This window comes from Monodelphis domestica, chromosome 2, assembly GCF_027887165.1.
Source record: "Monodelphis domestica isolate mMonDom1 chromosome 2, mMonDom1.pri, whole genome shotgun sequence".
NCBI classification, from domain to species: domain Eukaryota; kingdom Metazoa; phylum Chordata; class Mammalia; order Didelphimorphia; family Didelphidae; genus Monodelphis; species Monodelphis domestica.
Window position 1 is genome coordinate 497297558 of NC_077228.1, and position 19102 is coordinate 497316659.

The 19102-nt window shown below is 44.7% G+C and overlaps 2 protein-coding genes across 10 annotated transcripts in view; both read right to left on the reverse strand.

Annotated features, from left to right (window-relative positions):
• Positions 1 to 1426: 1426 nt before the first annotated feature.
• On the reverse strand, positions 1427 to 12524 carry LINGO4 (leucine rich repeat and Ig domain containing 4). The gene has a single exon (XM_001371966.4). It carries the CDS (start codon positions 9138 to 9140, stop codon positions 7287 to 7289), a length of 1854 nt encoding a protein of 617 aa, XP_001372003.3. The 5' UTR covers positions 9141 to 12524; the 3' UTR covers positions 1427 to 7286.
• A 150-nt stretch (positions 12525 to 12674) lies between these two features.
• The window catches only part of RORC (RAR related orphan receptor C), a 35746-nt gene continuing 29318 nt past the window's right edge, over positions 12675 to 19102 (reverse strand). For 8 of the 9 annotated variants that reach the window (XM_007485462.3, XM_056819430.1, XM_007485464.2 and 5 more), the window contains 3 exons: positions 18808 to 18918; positions 16643 to 16752; positions 12675 to 14653 (listed from right to left, as the gene is read on the reverse strand). In XM_007485462.3, the coding sequence (XP_007485524.1) occupies positions 14492 to 14653; positions 16643 to 16752; positions 18808 to 18918 (383 nt within the window). In that variant the 3' untranslated portion in view covers positions 12675 to 14491. Of the gene's footprint in view, positions 14654 to 16638; positions 16753 to 18807; positions 18919 to 19102 lie in introns of all 9 variants that reach the window. The other variant, XM_056819431.1, reaches the window with a different exon arrangement.

Here is a 19102-nt window from a genome sequence, read left to right on the forward strand (position 1 = left end):
TAGCATGGGAGACAGGCAGGGCAAAGCCTCAGGGAGGAGAGATGGAGTGTTATGTGTGAGGAAAAGAAAGTAGGCCAGAATGGCTAGACTATGAGTGTGAGAAGGAAAACCCATGCAGAAGCACACTGGAAAGGGAAGGTCAAGTTTTGAAGAGCTTTAAGTGCTAAAGAAGACTTTGATCCTAGAATTAATAGGAAGCTACTGGATTTTATTGAGAAGAGGAGTCAATTGGCCAGCAGTATCCTTTAGGAAGATCATTTTGGCAGCTGTGTTGCAGATGGATTAGAGTGGGGAGAGCAAAGGCAAGGAGGCTATCTAGCAGGCACCTCATTTAGGGTAGTAGTTGTGTGGATGGAGAGAAGGTGTCAGATATGAGAGATTTTTGTGGCAGTAAAAATGATAATATTGGGAAACTGATTGGCTATATGATGTGAGGGAGAAGAAGAAAACATGCAGATTGTAAGTCTGTGTGGTCTAAACATATTATTTGGCAAAACTGAATTTGGACCCAAATCTCCTGACTCTAAATCCAGTACTGTTTCCAACCAATCATATATAGCTTTCTTTTTTTTTTCCCCTGCTTCCAAATTAATCCAGAGAGAAGAACTGCTTTAAATCCCCAGGTTCCTCCTTGTTTTAGTGCTGGGGAAACAAAGAAAAAGCAAAACCAGCCTCTGCTTTGCTCTTAGGTCCCTTACAGAAATAATGGATATTAAAGAAAAGAGCATCCACATCAGCAGGGGTGAATGTCAAACCTTGAGAGGATCTTTTATTTTTCCTTTTAAACCCTTTCCTTCCATCTTAGAATCAATACTGTGTATTGGTTCCAAGGCAGAGTGGTAAGTGATAGGCAATTAGGGTTAAGTGATTTGCCCAGGGTCATATAGCTAGAAAGTGTTTGAACCTGGAACTTCCCATCTCAAGACCTGGCTTTCTATCCACTGAGCTGCCTCTCTTGGGAGGGTCTTGTTAAGTTAAGGGCCACTCTGGAATGGGTGATGAGAGGGTGAGCATCACTGTTCTTAAAGATATCTGTTTAGGCTGGAAAGAGAGAGATTAGGTGGAGGTGGCCAGTGGAAAGAACACTGGATTAAGAGTCAGGAGATTTGAATTCTAGTGCTAACTCTACAATGAATCAATCAGCAAACATTTTATTAAGTACAGGCAGACTTTGTTTCATGGAGCTTCACTTTATTGCATTTCACAGAGGTTGTGTTTTTGACAGATTGAAGGCTTGTGGCAACCCTGTGTTCAGAGCAAGTCTATCATTGCCTTTTTTTCCAACAGTACGTGACCACATTGTGTCTTATTTTGGTAATTCTTGCAGTATTCTAAAACTTTACATTATTATATCTATATATTATATATCATACTAATATAATATGTTACATGTATTACATTATATATGTTATGGTCTGATCTGTTATCAGTGATCTTTTATGCTAGTATTGCAATAAGATGGCAAACTTAATCATTAAATATATGTATTCTGACTGCTCCACTGACCAGGCTATTCCTTCATCTTTCTACCTATTCTTGGGCCTCTTTATTTCCCAAGCTACAGCTGTATTGAAATTGGGCCAATTAATAACCCTGTTATGACCTCTAAGAAATGAGAGGAAAAGTCAATGGATGTGGCAAACTTTTTTCTTGTCTTATTTTTTAAAACCCTTACCTTCTGTCTTAGAATCTGTACTGGGTATTGGTTCCAAACCTGAAGAGCAGTAAGGGCTAGACAGTGGGGGGGAGGGGGTCAAGTGATTTACCCCAGGTCATACAGGTAGCAAATGTCTGAGGTCAGATTTGAACCCAAGACCTCCCATTTCTAGGCCTGGCTCTCAATCCATCGAGATACCTAGTTGCCTCCCATTGTTGTCTTATTTTAAGAAGTTGCCACAGCACCCTAACCTTCAGCAACCACCATCCTAAACAGTCAGAGGCCATCACCATCGCAAAAAGATTACAACTCACTGAAGTCTCAGTTGATGGTTAGCATTTTTTAGCAATAAAGTATTTTTATTAAGGTATGCACATTGTGTTTTTTAGACAGAATATGATTGCATATTAATAGATCACAGTAGAGTGTAGACATAGCTTTTATATACATTAGGAAACCAAAAAATTCATGTGACTTACTTTATTGCACTCTCCGCTTTATTGCATTGGTGTGGAACCAAACCCACAATATATTCGAGGTATGCCTATATCTACTATGACATAGGCATTGTGCTAAGTCCCTGGGACACAAATATAAAGAATGAAACAATCTCCGTTCACAAGGAGCTTCCATTTTCATGAGGAAGATGACAAGCACATTTATACAGAATAAATATAAGGAAAATAAATTCAAAGTCATTATATACAAGGTAGTTTGGGAAGAACACTAGCAGTTGGGAGTCTTAGGAAACGCTTCATGTAGAAAGTGATCTTGAGTTGAGTCTTTAAGGAAGAGAGAAATTCAGTGAGTTTGAAGGGTTGGGAGTACATTCTAGACATGGGAATAGGCTAGTAAAAGGCAGGAAGACAGGAAATAGACCAGCATGTTCAAGGAATAGAGAAGGCAAGTTTATTAGGATCTCAGAGTACAGGAGAGGGAGTAATGATGTTCAATGAGGCTGAAAGATGGCTTGGAACCAGATTGTGAAGAGTTTTTAAAACTAAAGGAGTTTATATCCTAGAGGCAATACGGGTTGATTAACTTGAGGGAGGAGTGGGGCCTAATATGCTCACATTTGTATTTAAGGAAAATCATTTTGGCAGCAAGGTGTAAGGTGCAGTGATGAAAGCCTTAAGGCAAGGAGAGACCCTTCAAGAGGCCATGGCAATGATCAAAGTGAGAAAAGAGGGGGGCCTGAACCAAGGTAGCAGGTTGCTGTGTCAGAAAAGAAAGACTTCAATGAAGATGATGTTGTGGAGGAAGAAATGACAAGAGTTGAAAACTGGTTGGGTAAATGGGATGAGGCAGAGTGAGGAAGAGAAGATAATGCTGAAATTCCAAAGCTGGAACCCTATAAGACTAGTGATTAGGAGGAAAGATTAGCTCAATTTGGGACATGCTGAGTTTGAGATCAGAATATCCAGTTTAAAATATCTAATTGGCAGTTGATGTGGGTCTGGAGTTCAAGGGAGTCTAGACTCTATATGAGTTATCTGCATAGAGATTATCGTTAAACTTATGGGAACTGATATGTGGTCTTTGCTAAATTTCAACCATTTAGTGCCTTAATCTCCTCATTTAGACTAAATGACCTCCTAGGTTTATTCTGTTTCTAAACAGAAATTTCTAAAACTGTTCTAAAACTGTTTCTAAAACTGAGCAGATGTGTTATAGTAAAAAGGCTACTGGGTCTAAAGTCAAAGGTATTAATCTTCCCTGTGATGCTTTACTGCCTGTGTGACCTTGAGCAAATAATTTAAATCATCTTGTGCCTCAGTTTCCTCACCTGAAAAATAAGGGAATTGAACTAGATGGTCTTCCATTTCTAGGTCTATGAACTCTTGAAATGTTGGTGATATTTAAGGAAATTACTGCCTACTCTTTCTTGAACCCTTCAAAGATCAGTTGTAGTCATTCAGGTGAACTGCTTTTGTGATACCAGAATCCCTAAGATCTTTGCTTTACTTTCTAGATCTGTTGTTTTCTTCTCAATGGCCCCTGAACAAGGAAAAAACAGCACCCATAACTGGAGACAATGTATGTGGAGAAACAGAGAATGGAAGAAGAAAAAGGAAAAGAGGAAGGGGGACCAGGCGAAACATTCACATAGGATATGGATGGATTTAGAGTCACTGAAGGTAAGAATTGGTAAATGGTTCTGGCCTCCAACAAAGCTGATGAGAGCATTTATTGCGAAGGGCCCTGGGGAGTTATGCTAGGAGAGAAGCCATTGCACCAAGGCAAAGAACTGAGACTAGCTGGGGTGACACAGAAGAGATAGTGACAATGCCTTTTTTATCCTGATGTCCCAACTCTGGGCAGGATATGGTGAAATTAGGGTTTCAGTACTTCTTTATTCTTTGAAGATCCTCCACTTGGGGTAGGACCACCACAGACTCCTTGGTAACACAGATAGGTACAACCTATGCACATATGTCTTTGTTTGTACCCTTCTCACTGCATATTCAAACTCACTTCTCCATATGCATGCTTAGCCATAGTGCATGTACTAGTACTACCTAAATGGGCGGCAATGTGGAAAGAGCACAGTATTTGAAGTCAGCGAACCTGGGTTCAAATCTCAGCTTCCCACACTATGTTGGTCAAATGACATCAACACCCTGGGATTCAGGTTCTTCATTTTCAAAATGAGATGTTGGAATCTGACAGCATCTATACTTTCTAGCTCTAGATCCTATATAATCAATTTTTGTACATACATACAACCCCAAACAAGCATGCCTCCATGCGTGAAACCTGCCTGTATGAGTACACAACTCTTGCTCCTCCTGGGAGACAGCCCCTCCCTCTTCTTGCTCCTGGTGGACTTGCCATCCTCTAGCATCCACTTGATTTAGGCATTTGCAGCTTTCAGGAAGTACTGCTCCCTTTCTTCTGCTCATATTAACTCTTCTGAGTCATATCACCTTTGATGACATTGCATTCATGCCTCAAATTGTACTCCGTGTAGTGGAAGGTCCTGTGGCTTTTCCTCCCCACAGGTTTTCCAACCTTCTTCCCCCTTACTCCCACCTCAATGTAGCCATTTCTGCCACCTACAGGAACTGCCTGAAATGATGCTCCCTTGGAGCAGCTGATGCTTCTGCCTTTCTCTGCATTGCAGCCAGAATGAACTGGATAGAAGAGTACCAGACTTCCAGGCTGTCCACAAAGAAAGGATAGATAAAGGTTTGGGACATCTGGGAAGGCATGGAGCATCCTACCTTAATCCTTGTACGTGGGCACAGAGGAAGAATATACCACAGCCTTTTGAAGAGAGAAGTTGGGTGGTGGCCAAATCTCTGAAGATCTCTGCTCCAGAGGCACACTGGCCTTCTACTTCATTCCCTAACTGCTAGCTTCCCAATTTCTGAGCATTATACTAAAACAGAGGTCTTCTCTGGACAGTTTCTTTTGGGATTTCCCATTGTTTCAGCAATGAACCTGTCTAGTGACTCTTAAACACCAGCAGGAATTTGTGGCTTCTCAATCATCTGGGAGGAGGCAGTTGCTAGTTAAAGGACTAGTTAAAGACTTCAGTGAAAGTTTGGATCGTTGGTGTCTGTGTTTATGGGTAGCTGAGGGAAGAATTTTCCCCTCATTGGGACAAGAGGAGGCTTCTAAGGATGAAAAAGGGTAGGAGCTACTGACAGTAGGTGCTAGAAAAAGGAGCCACTCTGTATTTCAATCCTCCTGGCTTGCTCCCTATCTCTTATTTTTCTTCCCTTCTTCATGTGCTACTTCCTTTTTGGTAGCTGACACCCCTTCTATTCTCAACTTCTTTTTCACTTTAAGTCTCTGATAATCTGTTTCAACATTTCTTTTTGCCTCTCTCCATTTCAGTCACTCTAAATGTCTATCAATGCATCATATATCTAATCTATCTATCTATCTATCTATCTATCTATCTATCTATCTATCTATCTATCTTCCTTTCTGTAGGGGTATTTCTACAGAATAAACTGTTTGTTTTTTAAGCCCTTGTCTTCTGTCTTAGAATCAATACTATGTATTAAGACAAAAGAGTAGTAAGGGCTAGGCAGTGAGGGATATGTGACTTGCTTAGGGTCAAGAAGCTAGGAAGTACCTGATGCCACATTTGAACTCAGAACCTCCTATCTCCAGACCTGGCTCTATCCACTGAGCCACCTAACTGCCTTTTGGGGTTGTGTTTTTTTTTTTAATCAACTTCCCCATCTGATATCTCTAATGAATGATTAATTTCCTAGTCACAGAAAACTGCAACAAGAAGGTTGATATTGTGAAAGTTAGTTAGCTCTCTTGCCCACCATTTCAGTGACTGGCAGATCCCTTGAATCTCCCTGTCCCCTTTCCATTTTGCCTTAAGACTCTTGGTTTCTGACTGTATCCTGTATCCCACTCTGAGAGCTGCTGGGTCTGGGGGTTTGGCGTATAATCATTCTCTGAAATATCTTTTCTCCCAGGTTTTGTACCACAAGGAAAGAAGATAAAAGGAGCTGTGATATCCAACTAAAAGAAAACTGAAGGACTGCCGACGGGTTTTTCTGGAGGAAAAAAAAAGACTCTCCAGAGGAGGGGGACCTTTTATTTCCTAGTCTCATGGAGAATAGAGCAAGAGGCAGAAACAGGGTAAGACTCCAGTGGTAGAGATGTAGGGTAGTTTCCAGGAAAGACTCCTTGACTTGTTCAGGAATTAAAACATATATAGGGAAGAAGGCAGGGTAACTTCTGCCCTGGAGAGCCCTCAATGGAGAAACCATTCCCACTTTTTCAGAATGGATGTGTTGGTTGCAGAAGGGTAGAAGAATAAATGATAAGATTTGTGAATTCCTAGATGAGAGGGAAGGCAAAGGAGGGAAGGGAAACTTTGAAAGGAATGAAGGGAATGGTTTGGTGGAAAGAAGACTCAAAGTCATTTCTGGTTTTCACTGATCCCAACCTTTTGACAGCAGGTTTAATGGTTCCCCTCTGACACACAGAGGCTCAGGCAGGCATGATGCCTGTGGATAATCTTCCCTAATTCCCCCTTTTCCTCAGTCCCCAGGATCATGAAGATCTGTCCCCCTTCTAGCTTTGGGTCCTGGGGATAGTGGATGGGGGAAATAGAGAGGTACTTGCATCTATAGAGTCTGTACCTGAAGGGAAAAGAGGCAGAGTTTCTAAGAAGCAAGTGGTAACTTCATAGACCCACCCCTGGAACGGCCCTGTCAGTGACTCTGGTGATTGGTTTTGACAATTAAATGAATAGAGGAGCAAAGGGGTGATGCTAGTTATTAAAGCAGGAAATGAGTCTAAGACTCTTGGCTTCTAGTGCCTGCTAGTCTATAGGTGGGAGGTGAGGGCTGATAGCTTTTGCTTCGCTGTAAGAGAGGATGAAAGTTCTATACCTCCAGCGCTCAAGAATCCCCGGGGAAAGGGGGTTATCAGTAGAAGTTGGCTATTTTTCCACAATGGAAATATCCAGAGAGAGAGGCAGATGGTAGGCTCAGGAGATATTATTAACTGACATGAGGAAGGCAGGGGCATGCTGGGAACACTTGGGTCCTGATTCTCCAGAAGATCCTTTGGGGTAAGGCACTGGCCCAACTAGCCTTTTCTCCAACTACAACTGGCTTGTCTGGGCTCTCAAGGAGGATGGAAAGGGAGATCAGAAGAGTTTGGCAGTGACTCGGTTGCCTCCAGCACCCCCTTCCCCCGAAGACCGAGGAAGCACAAAATCAAAGGTTGTGTGATGTTTGACCCGTCCCTTGCTTTTGCTCCATAGGGCAATGAGGCCGAAACAGAGGGTTACAGAGGTGAGGAAGGGAAGGAAGCCAACAGCTAACACTACAACCAGGCCCCTGCTATCTAGGAAGAAGGGCCCTGGGGTTCCCAGAGTGGTGCCATTGGTGTCAGTCAGGGTCCCATTTGGTGGTTCAATCCGGATCACCTCTAACCAGGTGCTCAGTGAATCATTCCCAGCCACATTGCTGAGCACACAAACGTAAGCACCCCCATCTCCAAGCTGTACTGACCGAATCTCCAGGGTCCCATCCTCCAAGACTCTTACTCGTCCAGTTCTGCCCAGCCAAGTCCCCTGAGGCCCTTGCCATGAGACAGTAGGAGCTGGGTCTCCATCCCCAGAGCAAGAGAAGACAGCCTGCTGGCCCTCCTCTGCACTGACTCTCCGTGGCCCAGATCTCTGAATCAGGGCTGCCCGGCAAGTGAAGTGCCCTGGGGGCAGGATGTCTGAGAAGTCCCGCAGGTTCTTCCCCCTGACATGGAGTGGGCTGGCACAGGCTGGGGGGGATTTACCGAAATCTAGATGGTGGCGAAGCCGGAGCAGCCAAAGAAGCCGACAGTCACAGATCAGGGGGTTACCAGCTAGCCGCAGGGTGACTAGACTGCTTGGGGAGGGGAAAGCAGCTTCTTCCAGAGTCTGAAGGGCATTGTTAGCCACATCTAGGAGGCAGAAAGCAGCCAAACCATGGAAAGCATGGGCAGCAATGGAGGCAAGGTGGGCTCCTGCCAGGTGGAGCTCCTGGAGTCGAACCAAAAAACTTAGTTTCCGGGCTGGGATGTTTGAGATGGGGTTCTGAGAGAGGTCTAGAACCCTGAGGAAGCTCAGATGGCTGAGGGCTTGGAAGGGAACAGAACTCAGGTTGCAATAGGTGATGGCTAGACTACTGAGATTGAGCCCAGCCAGGCTCCCAGGTTCCAGGGCTCTCAGGGAGGGCCATTGGTGGATCTCTAACTCCCGGAGCTGTCCCAGTCCTCTTAGGGCCCCAGTAGGCAGCCGACCAATGTCCAGCTCCCGGAGTCGTAGCCCGATCAGCCCTGGAAGTCGTGCCAGAGCAGGTCCAGGCACAGTGCTCAGGTTACATCGTTCTAGGGTAAGGATACTTAGCTTTGCCAGTCCCACAAAGGCCCCTGGTGCCACAAACACCAGATGGTTGTCCCCCACTTCCAACTGCTGAAGGCTGCTTAACCCTCCAAAGGCACCATCCAGGAAGAGGACTATCTGGTTCAGACTGAGGTCCAATAGGGTTAGGGAGGTTAGGCCAGAGAAAACCCCAGGAGCCACAATTCGGAGCCTGTTGCCCCGCAGCCGCAGAGTAAGGAGGTTTCGGAGACCCTGGAAGGCTCCAGGTTCTAGTGTAGAAAGCTGATTGTGACTGAGATCCAATTCAAGGAGTGGTCCCAAGCGCGAGAGCATTCCCCTCTGAAGGCCCCATAGGCGGTTCCTACTCAAGTCCAGGAGCTCAGTGTCTGGTGGGATTCCTCCGGGCACAGCCTCCAGCAGGCGGCTGGCACAGATTACTGCTTGGGGTTGGGAGTCACAGTCACATGCTGCTGGGCAGCCTCGGCCACTCCTTCCAGCCAGAAGGAGCAAAAAGAAGAGGGGTGGCCAAGAGGCCGAGGCCCAGCGGGAAATTATGTCTATGACCATTCCCTCTTTGCTTCTGGAATAAGTGATTCGTTTCCTTTTGGAAGGCGACTCCAGACCTCTCATTCTGGGCATTGATAAAGGGCTTCCTTGGGACTTTGGGAGGGAGGACAGGCTGATATTTTCAGTTTGGGCATTGCCAACATGTGGGGCAAAGGACCATATAGTATCCAGGATTGACTTGCCACATCTCCAAGGTCCCCTCTGCCCTTCTCAGGCCTGCAGCATCCTCTCCCCTTCCCTCAGCATCCTAATCTTTGTCTAGAGCAGTTGTGGCTTGAGGTACCCACCGTCTCTTGGCATCGTGGCTTCTGATGGGTCGTCGGGGTTAGTTATAGCCAGCTAAGCCTGGCCTTGGTGAAGAAAGTGTTGGGGAGTTTGAGGAGTGGTGTGGTTGTATAGTCTGTCCTCTTTATGATGTGGGATCTCTATCAATATGGGCCCCTCGGGTCCTTTGTCTCTTGACTGCCTTCCACAGTTACCTCACCTCAATCTCTCTACTTACCTGGAGCCATGCCTGGTAGGCAGCATGGACGGCTCGAAGCTCCATCTATACAGTTTCCCTGAGTCTCAGGGGTGTGTATCCATAGCCCAGAGCTCCCTGTCTCGTGAGGAGAGAGGCCCTTAGGTCCTGACTTTATCAGCCTAGGATGGAGAAAAATGCTTCATTGAACTCCACCTGGGTGTACCTACTTTGCTTTGTAGCCTTGGAGAACTAAGAGAAGAGCTAGCTTCTTGGCCCAGCTCTCCTAGTCACTAGCTTTATGACTTTTGGGCAAGTCACTTGAAATCCCATCCAAATGTCCTCATATAATAATGGCTCCCTTGCAACATCCACAGGCTGCTTGTGAGAATTAAATAGAATAATGGCTGTGGAAGTGCTTCAGAAGCTGGAAAGCACTTCCCCCAAATTCAGCATTATTATTGAGGGTAGGCAGCACAGGGCTAGGGGCTGGGATGGAGGAGTTCTCCCCATTTCCACTTGCTGCCACACTATTCCTTGTGGCCTGACTCGGGCTGTGTCTGTCTCTGGGCTAGGAAGATCCCATTTCCCCAGAGTAGTTGTATGGATGACAGCCAACCTGTACATTAATCATGGCACAGATTTGAGGAGGAATATATTGAGGGGTGGAGTAAAGGGCTTCCCCCCAACACACACAGAAAAGGGAAGGACTCTGGGATAATTTGGAAGCTAGACATGCCTTATAGATGTCTTAGACATTCTCAAAAGCATTTCCCTTTTTTCTTCTAGGGGAAATCTTGGTAAATGTGTGAGGAAGAAGGAATGCTCAGATTATGGTCCAAGAATTTTGCTCTCCTTAAAATGGTGCTTTGGTCCTGTATTAGAAACATCCTCCTCTCTTCTGTTCTAGCTTCCCAAGAGTGGGAAATACATAGGCAAATGGAAAAGGGAGGCACAGAGAGATAGGGAAGGAGGCAGAATAACTAGTGAGAGACTTCAGGAGCTGGGTCATTCAGCTGGCACAGTGGTTACTGAGCCAGGCTTGAATTGGCACTATCCTAACTGCAGGCAGTCTGCAGAGCTGGCTCACAGCGGGGCCTCACATCACCCAGAAGACTGCAATCATGAATGACCATTGGATCAGGGTCAGGGGTAGCATGTAAGTGAATCGAGGGTGGGATGAAGGAAGAGAAAAGGAAAAATAATCCCTCTCACCCTTTTCTAGCAGGTAGTGGGCAAAGAATGGCCAAAGTGACAGAGTCCCAGAAGCCATTGGAGATGGATTTCAACTTGGGTATTGTTTCCTCTCCAATCCTGGCCCATTTTTGAGGTGCAGGCACTATCGGGTTCAGTTTTCCCTAAGCACCTTCAAGGTCATTTCTATTTTTCCCCTTCTGTCAGTGGGGAAACAGGAGCTGAAGAGATGGTGCCACTATCTTGCTCTCTTCTACAGAAGCACAGCAGCTACACTAGACACTAAACTCAGGCGCAATGAAAAGCCACTATAGTGAGAGGGATGCAGGGAAACAGTGGAAGCTAGAGAGCATCTTTGATTTTCAAGGCTGGCCAGACAGTAGTGAGATTAACCTGTCTACTGAAGTGAATGTTCCCAACCTCTGTTCTAGGGCTTCCCCCTCCCCCAGATTGAGGGATCCCCTGCTGAGTAAACCTCCTCTGCTCTGACTTTGCCTTCCACCCGACCACCAGGAAGTTCACCCTGAGGGGTAGCATCATTCCTGATGCTGCGGTTCCTGCCCATCCTTTCTTATGCTGTTCTCAGTAGAGCTGGAGAGCTGTTCCTCCTTATAAGGCAGTTTGCCATTTCCTTCTCCCCTCATTCCCAGGTCTAGGAGTGTGTGTGGGGGTGTGTGCGTATGTGCAGGGAGCAGAAGAGTAAACCTCTTTCCTTGGCTTATTTATTTAAAGGTATCCAAGAGCAAACTTTTCTCATGATGTCTCTATGGCTGCTATACTGGCTTCCTGCCAGTTGGCAAGAGAGCAGGAAAAGGTGGCCCCCTCCCTTTTCCTTCTTAAATTGCAATGGATGAAAAGGGAGGGGGTCAAGAGAAACAATCAGAACATTTAGAGAAATGATCATCTCTTTCTCAAGCAATATTATATTTGAAGAGATTCCTCCTTCCCAGCCTCTCTGCTGCAGTCTTGAGGACACATTTGATATCAGTCCAAGCTGTCGCGTCCCCTCTGAAAGGACCCTGAAGCACCCAAACTAAGGCATATGGATAGGGAAGATAAGGGAACAGAGAGGTAGATTTCAGGTACAAACAGGTCAGAATCACCCTTGCTTGGCTAAGGCTCCTCCCCCAGGGGGAAGAAAGTCCCCCTTGGATTTCTTTTCCATAGACACAGGGCACACAAAGTCCTGGTATTCATCATCCACCCAATGTGCCAGCAATCAAAGAATGGGATGGGATTTGGGGGCTGGAAAAATCTGTCAGACACCTTGGAGCTACTCTACTCTGAAAATGCTATGGAAATGAGGAAAGCTGCCTAAAGGTAAGGATGGGGGATCGGGCTGGGACTGATGGGGAGGCACTTACCAGGGAGATCTTGGGGGCTTCATCGAGATGGGTACTGCATCCTGTCTGGGGTTGAGGAATGTTCCCATTCAGTCTGTGCCTTTGGACCCCTGCACCTTTTTAGCACAACTATTTCTCCTAGGGATTGCCTGCCAGGCTCGGCTGCTGTCACCAAGGTAGAGAGAAGAGCAGGAAAGAGCTTTTCTTTTTTTCTCCTTCTCTCTCTTTTTAAACCAAGTGAGAATGAGTCTGCAGCAAACCCGTTGGTGCAAAATAAATAAATAAAGTCTTAGGGGGAGGGCTGCAGCAGGAGCCACTGATATAGGGCAGAGAGAACCAAGGAGCAAGAGAGCCTATAGGAGGGTACTGGTACCAGGGGAAGAGTGAGTAAATTGAGGATAGGTTTATGATTCAATAGGATCTCCCTGGTGTTTGGGAGTACCTCCGTAGGATTATAATAGACAAAAGATACTAGAACTGAAAGGGACTTTAAAGATCATGTAGTATAACCTTATTTTATGGATGAGGAAACAGGGTAGCTCCCTGTGTCTTTGAGGATATAGATATCAAGTATGATCTGGAATTGTCTAGAAATTATCTAGTCCAACCTTCAGATTTTACAAAGGAAGAGACTGGGGCCCTTTCATTTTATTTCCTCTGTGAAATGTTTCAATCAGAATGGTTTGTGGGAGATCAGATCAGAGGATCATTAATTTAGAGCAGGAAGACAAGGAAACTGAGGCCCAATCTTGAAAGATATCACATAATTAGCATCTCGGGATTTGAACTGTCATCCTTATTCTTAGACCAATACCCAGTCCACTATGCTACATATTACAGTGAGCTCTGATTATAGTGCTGATGGTTTTCTCTGGTGCAAGAATGAAATCAATCAAGCCATCTGGGTAACCTTGTTTAACTTTGGTCAATGGTAGCTCGAATGTTCTTGATTTTCTTACTGACACTGTTGCATTTGCTCTGGCTTCCCTCCCCATATCCTTTAAAATCACCTTGCAAAGAATGACACACATCTAAAATTGAGTTTTCCCTTGTCACCGTTCCCCAGAGAGTAAAAGTAATGAAAATTTCAGCTTTCATTCCTCATCCACCCCCCCCCCCCCAACTATCCTTCAACTACCCTACACCACCAAAGGGCAGGACAGTAGCATTTTTTAAGGTTGAAAAAGGTCCAGGGGCAAGATAAGAGTTCCTGGGGGGGGGTATTTGAGGGCTGCCTTTATTTCCCCTACCCCCAGGGTCTGTGGTCCTGGAAGTGACAGAAGATATTGTCTTCTTCCTCTTCCCAGAACAAGGAGCAAGTGTGGGGGTTGGGATGGAGGGGATCCTTTGAGGACAGGGAGATGGTGGCATCACTTGAACCATTTCCTTGGTCTGTGCCCAGATATTCTTACTCATGTTTGAGTATGAGGTATGATAGCCAAGGGCTGCTGACACTATGCTGAGAGGTGGCAGCATCCCAGACTAAAGGCAGGAGTTCTCAAGGACAATGGAATCCAGAAGCTCCGTATCATCATCCTTCTGGGATTCCTCAGGACTAGGGACTTCTTCCTGAAGCATTTTATTGGTGTGATTATGGATTTGGATAAGACCTTGCTTATGAATCTAAGTGTTTTTCCTTGTATTTGTGATTATGTCTGTACCAATTTCTGTATCCCATGTATAAAGTGCATTTGAAATGGCTTTTGTTCTCACCCCCCCCCTTCATATTTGTCCATCCAGTCTTGTGCCCCATCACCCGTACACCCTGAACTTTTGCAGTTATCTCTAACCTCCCTTTTACATATCAACACATTTTGTTTCTCCTAAGCCCCCTGAGAAAGCAGTGAAGAAATGTGGCCATCCATTTTCTATCATAACCTGGAAGAAAAGGATGGAAAGATGAACTTCTGGGTGATGTATAAAATGAACAATTCCTTTTGTGTTTGAACTCATCTTTGAGCTTGATCTGGCTTCCTTGGTCATCAGCCTTCTGGGAAATGAAATGAGGTATTAAAAAAAACCCACTTTGGGTTCAGAGCTCAGAGTTGGCATTTGTTCAATGTGGCCCCTGAGTTTCTCTGTTGCCTTGATTTCCTTCTCCCCCATATTCACTGCCTCCTCCTTAGGCCTCTCAAAAGCTTAGAGGGATGAGGAAAATGAGGCATCAAAATTGTAGCTGGTGAGATCCCAGAATCTCTTCCCTCTTGCCATCTATAGTACTGCCCGACTGGTCAGTAAAGATGAGTCTACTCCAGGGAATGAATTCAACCACCTGGCCTAACTGATAACAGCACAGGCTGTTTCTGGAGGCCATGGGAAAAGGTGAAGGGGAAGCAGATAATATTTAGGCAGTGGGGAGGCAATTGTGGCGGGCTTGAGGTTAGGGCAGGAGACTTTATGATGGAGAGGTGAGTTGGCCATTTAACTCAGTCAGATAGCACCCCTGGAGGCTCAGTTTCAGTACTGAAGAGTTCCTTGTAGAGGGGAGGGAAGGCAGCTTGGACAACAACAGGATGGAGGTGCTGGAAGGATTGCAACTTCTCCATGTGCTGGCTACATAGACTCCGAAGTTTCCCCTTGGGTGGCAGCTGGAGGGAAGTGAGGCAGAAAGAAGAGATAAGAAAATCAGGACCAGGTCGCCAACTCTGGCTACCCTTTCCTTCCTTGAAGCAAAATGACTTGGCCCACTTATGCTATCATAGGAGCCAGGATCTCTATATTTCATCATCTTTCCCTTAGAATAGAGAGGACCTAGAAGAATCAATGTGAAAAAGAGAAAGATACTTCACAGAAGAAATATCTATTTTTGAGGTGACAATTATGATCAAGCAGTAGTAGTACAGGAAAAATGGGATTTGGGGAAGGAATATGACAAATTTAAGACAGCTGGGTAGTACAGTGGAGATAGATCACCAGGACTGGAGTCAGAAAGATCTCAATTCAAATTCCTCCCTTACATACATACATACTAGCTATGTGACCCTGGGCAAGTCATTTGATTCTGTTTGCCTCAGTTTTCCTCATCTGTAAAATGAGCTGGAAAAGGAAATGGAAAACCACTCCAGTATATTTGCCAAGAAAATCCCAAATGGGGTCAAGAAGAATCAGATGAGTGAATAGCAACAAGTGACAAGTTCCGTGAACCTGGTCAAGTCAGATTCTTTGAACTGGTAGTTCAGGTGGTATGGTGATGGGTTTAATAATCAGAAGAAGCAATGGATTCAGAAAGAGCCCTGGAGCTCAATATAAAAGTCTCCTTGGATGGGTTCCAAGGAGTCAGAATCCCCCTTGTATCTGGCAGGATCAATTAGTCCCAAGATCCTGGGGCTGGATCCTTGACAAGAAGCAGGAAGATAGTCAAATGAAGTCATGGATTCAGGCTCCTGCAGAATCAAAGAATTTCAAGACAGGAAGGTACTTCCAAGGTCAACTCATTCAACGCCCATTTTAACTGTTTCCAGTCCTCCTCTCATATGTAAAACTGGAGGCTAAGAATTTTTAATACCCTGTAGTATGGATTTCACAGGGTTGTGAAGATCCAAGTGAGAGGGCTCATCATTTAAAAAGAACTTTTAAGGTGTGTAAAACATTTCAAATACATTATCTAATTATTTCCTTATGACTACCTGGCGAGTTAGGTACTACAAGTACTATTCTCAGGAATAGTGAAATCCTGAGTCAAGCTCAGATGCAGTATTGCAAACCAGATCTTGCCTGATTCCACGGTAAATTCTCCATTGTACCACACTGCCTCAATGATATCAACTTACATTTATATAGGACTTTTAAGGGCCACAAATAGCTTTGAAATGACACATTTACATTTATATGTAAAAGTCATTCACAAACCTTAAGTTATATAAAAAGCAGTTATTATTCCCCTTGATCTGAGTGAGGTCCTTTTGGTTGAAGGCCTGGATCAGTTTCCAGGTAGAGTAGCCTTTTGCAATGTAACCATTCTCCTATTCTTCAATCGCCAAACTCTTTGAGAAACTAGCCACGGAGCACCTATCTAGTTACGACACTGGGATGCTCCAGCATCCCGTTGGCCTCACTCTGTTCACCTTTCATTCCAGGCAGATATTCGATCCAGACCATTCACAATCCCCAAGTGATAGAGATGGAATAATAGCAGGACAAGGCTAGAGACACATGTAGAAGGTCTTAGAGAGAAGCGGAGGAACTGAGAAAGCCTATCTGTCCCTCAAAATCACAGAATGTTAGAGCTGAACAAGATCTTAGAGATTATCTAGTTCAAACCCACTGCTTTACAGATAAGGAAATGGGGCCCACAATGTGAAATGATTTGCTTGATGCCACATAGCTACGAAGTGGCAGAGCCAAGATTCAACTCCAGGGCTTCTGATTTCAAATCTAGGGTTCTTTCTATTCCACTTCTCTTCTTCCCCTTAAGATTTTTGGTTGACTTTCCTGGAGACTTGACCCAAGAGAGGCTCAGGACTTCAGTCTTGTTTGTTAACCAACTCTCTGGTGGAGAGCTGGGCTCAGAGGAACCTACCAGAATACCTGCTCAAGTGTGCTCCCCCCATCTCTCTCCTCACAGGTATCTTACCTACCTTAGCCAGGATGCCTTGACGGTGAGTCTTACACAGAAGATAGTGAAATGCCAGCTCCAAACTGTGTTGTAACTGCTCCACCTTCTTTTTCTCTTGTAACCATGGCCTGCCTGGAGAGAGGAGCCAAGCCATGGTTGGGATGGGGAATTGGGAACCCTTAATTAGTTGGTACCCACTCTCTGAAAAGGAATTGGCTTGAGATTTTCCATAAAGGTACTGAGTTGGTTGGGGGATGTCTTTGGCAACTGGGCTTGGCTTAATGACTTCAAAAAACACCAGGGATTGAGAGCCTCCCAGTTCACTTCATGCCATGACTTTCATTGTGATCTCTCATCCATGAAACCCCACTACCAGGGCTTCCCTTCCTATCCCATGTTTTGGATCATCCTGGGAGTTAAGGGGAAGACACTACCAAATATTTTTTGTTCAGCTAAAATCAGGTCAAGTAAATAGCAAAAATAGCCTTAAAGAAGAGAAGATGACATAAAAGGTCAACATGCTGCCTAAGGGAAATATGTGAACGCATGTTGTGGCCAGGAAGCCAATTCACCCTACAACCCCCAGACCCCATTATATTTTATATATGTCAGTGTTTACCTATCCTCTAGACCATGCTTCCCCAACTATTGTTTTCCTGTACTTTAAGTGACCTGGAACCAGCATAAAAAAAGGTCTTCTAGATTTGGGGTAGATGAACTCAAGCACCATGATTTAGCCTTTTCACATACATAGCATGTTTTAGTGGATGAAGAGCTGGTCTCAGACCTGGATTTAAGGATTGCCTCTGACAAATACTGTCATCTGATCTTCTATTCTAGGTGATTTTCTAAGTTAAAGAGAAGGTGGCAACCAATTATCAGTGGAGAGACTCTCCCCATCTGGGAGTTCCTTATTCCAATGAAATCTCTAGTCCAGTCCCTATTTGCCATTCTTCCACCTTTTCCTCCATCTCAGATCCCCCCAACCTCAACTCTCCAGCCCCACACAAAGAGTTGGTGAATTTGACCACATCTGGCAAAGGGCAAACATATATTTTTCTAAGGTACAACTTCATCCTTAGAGACTAACTTCCAAGATAAGATGCTCCACCATTTTGGGTTGTTTCCTTAAGGGCACGTGAGTGCTTCTCTTAAAGGTACAGTTCTTAAATATACCCAGATTTGGACTAAAATAACAAATGTGGATGGATTTAAGAATAAAATTATAGGGCGCTGGTCTGTCCCCTTGTAGCTATTGGTCTATACCAGGGAACCAAACCTGTCTTGGATAACTTGAGACCCAGAATAGCATATGGCAATAAATGCCTTTCTTAGACCTTTCCTTCCAGGGAATGGTCAGTCAACATTAAAAAACAACAACAAAAAACCTTACCTTTTGTTTTAAAATCAGTTCTAAGAAAAGTGACAAGGGCTAGGCAATCAGGGCTGTGACTTGCAAAACTAGGAAGTGTTTGAGGCCAAATTTGAATTCAGGTCCTCCCAACTACAGACCTCGATATCCATCCACTGTGTCACTACCTGCCCCAGTTAATCAACACTTAACTTGATATCAAGGCTCATTCTATCTTGCTTCCAGCCATCCCCAAGACTAAGGGAGTATAACTATCCCTTTTCCCTTGATACTCATCTTCTTCCTCTAAATTACGAGAGGTTTGGACTAAATAGGAACCATGGGATTTCAGTGTTGGGAGGGGCCTTAAAGATCATCAAGTTTACTTTATGGGTGAAGAAATTGAGGCCCAGATAGGTAAAGCAATCTGCCTAAGGCCATACAAGTGGCTGAACCAGGATTTTAACCTTTTTTGAGTCTAAATATAGTAGAATTTCCATTATACCACAACAAATCATTTTAAGACCTAACATTCATTGGGTCTGCCATATTTCTGTGTACTATCTCCCAAGCTTCCCTTCTTTGACTTCTTTTCTTCTTAAAGGCTATTCATGATGTTCATTTAACCGGGAAGGAAATTTTAGGGTAGATAAGCACAGTATGGATTGCCCTAAACCTGAACCTTCTAGAGGTATCAGCTTTCTTCTTTATGTTAATTATTCCTAGCAACTAGGAGCTGCTCTGCCCACATATTTCAATATCAGGCCCCCATCGTATCCCAGCATCTTGCCCTCTCCCCACCCACTTATGCACCTCAAAGCCCTGGCACAACTCACTGGCATTGATGAGAACAAGGGCTGTATAGAGAGCAATTTCATCATCGGAGAAATGCAGGGCACACAGAGAGTGGGAGAAGTCAAAGATGGAGCCAATGAGTTCACTGCAGCCTAAAAGAAATAGGAAGTGTGGGAAGAGTAAAGGAGAGTTGGTTGAATTGAGAGGAGTAAGACATTTGAGGTTGAGGGCCCAACCTGGACTCTTGGCTTCTGGCGATTTGGGGGAAAGGAGATAGCTGGTCTTGAAATAGGAGTGTACTATGTCATAGTGTTTGACAGTGGGTTGGTGCTAGGA

Bases quoted from the DNA above. Each gene is read 5' to 3' on its own strand.
- LINGO4 (XM_001371966.4), bottom strand. From the start codon at position 9,140: ATGCCCAGAATGAGAGGTCTGGAGTCGCCTTCCAAAAGGAAACGAATC.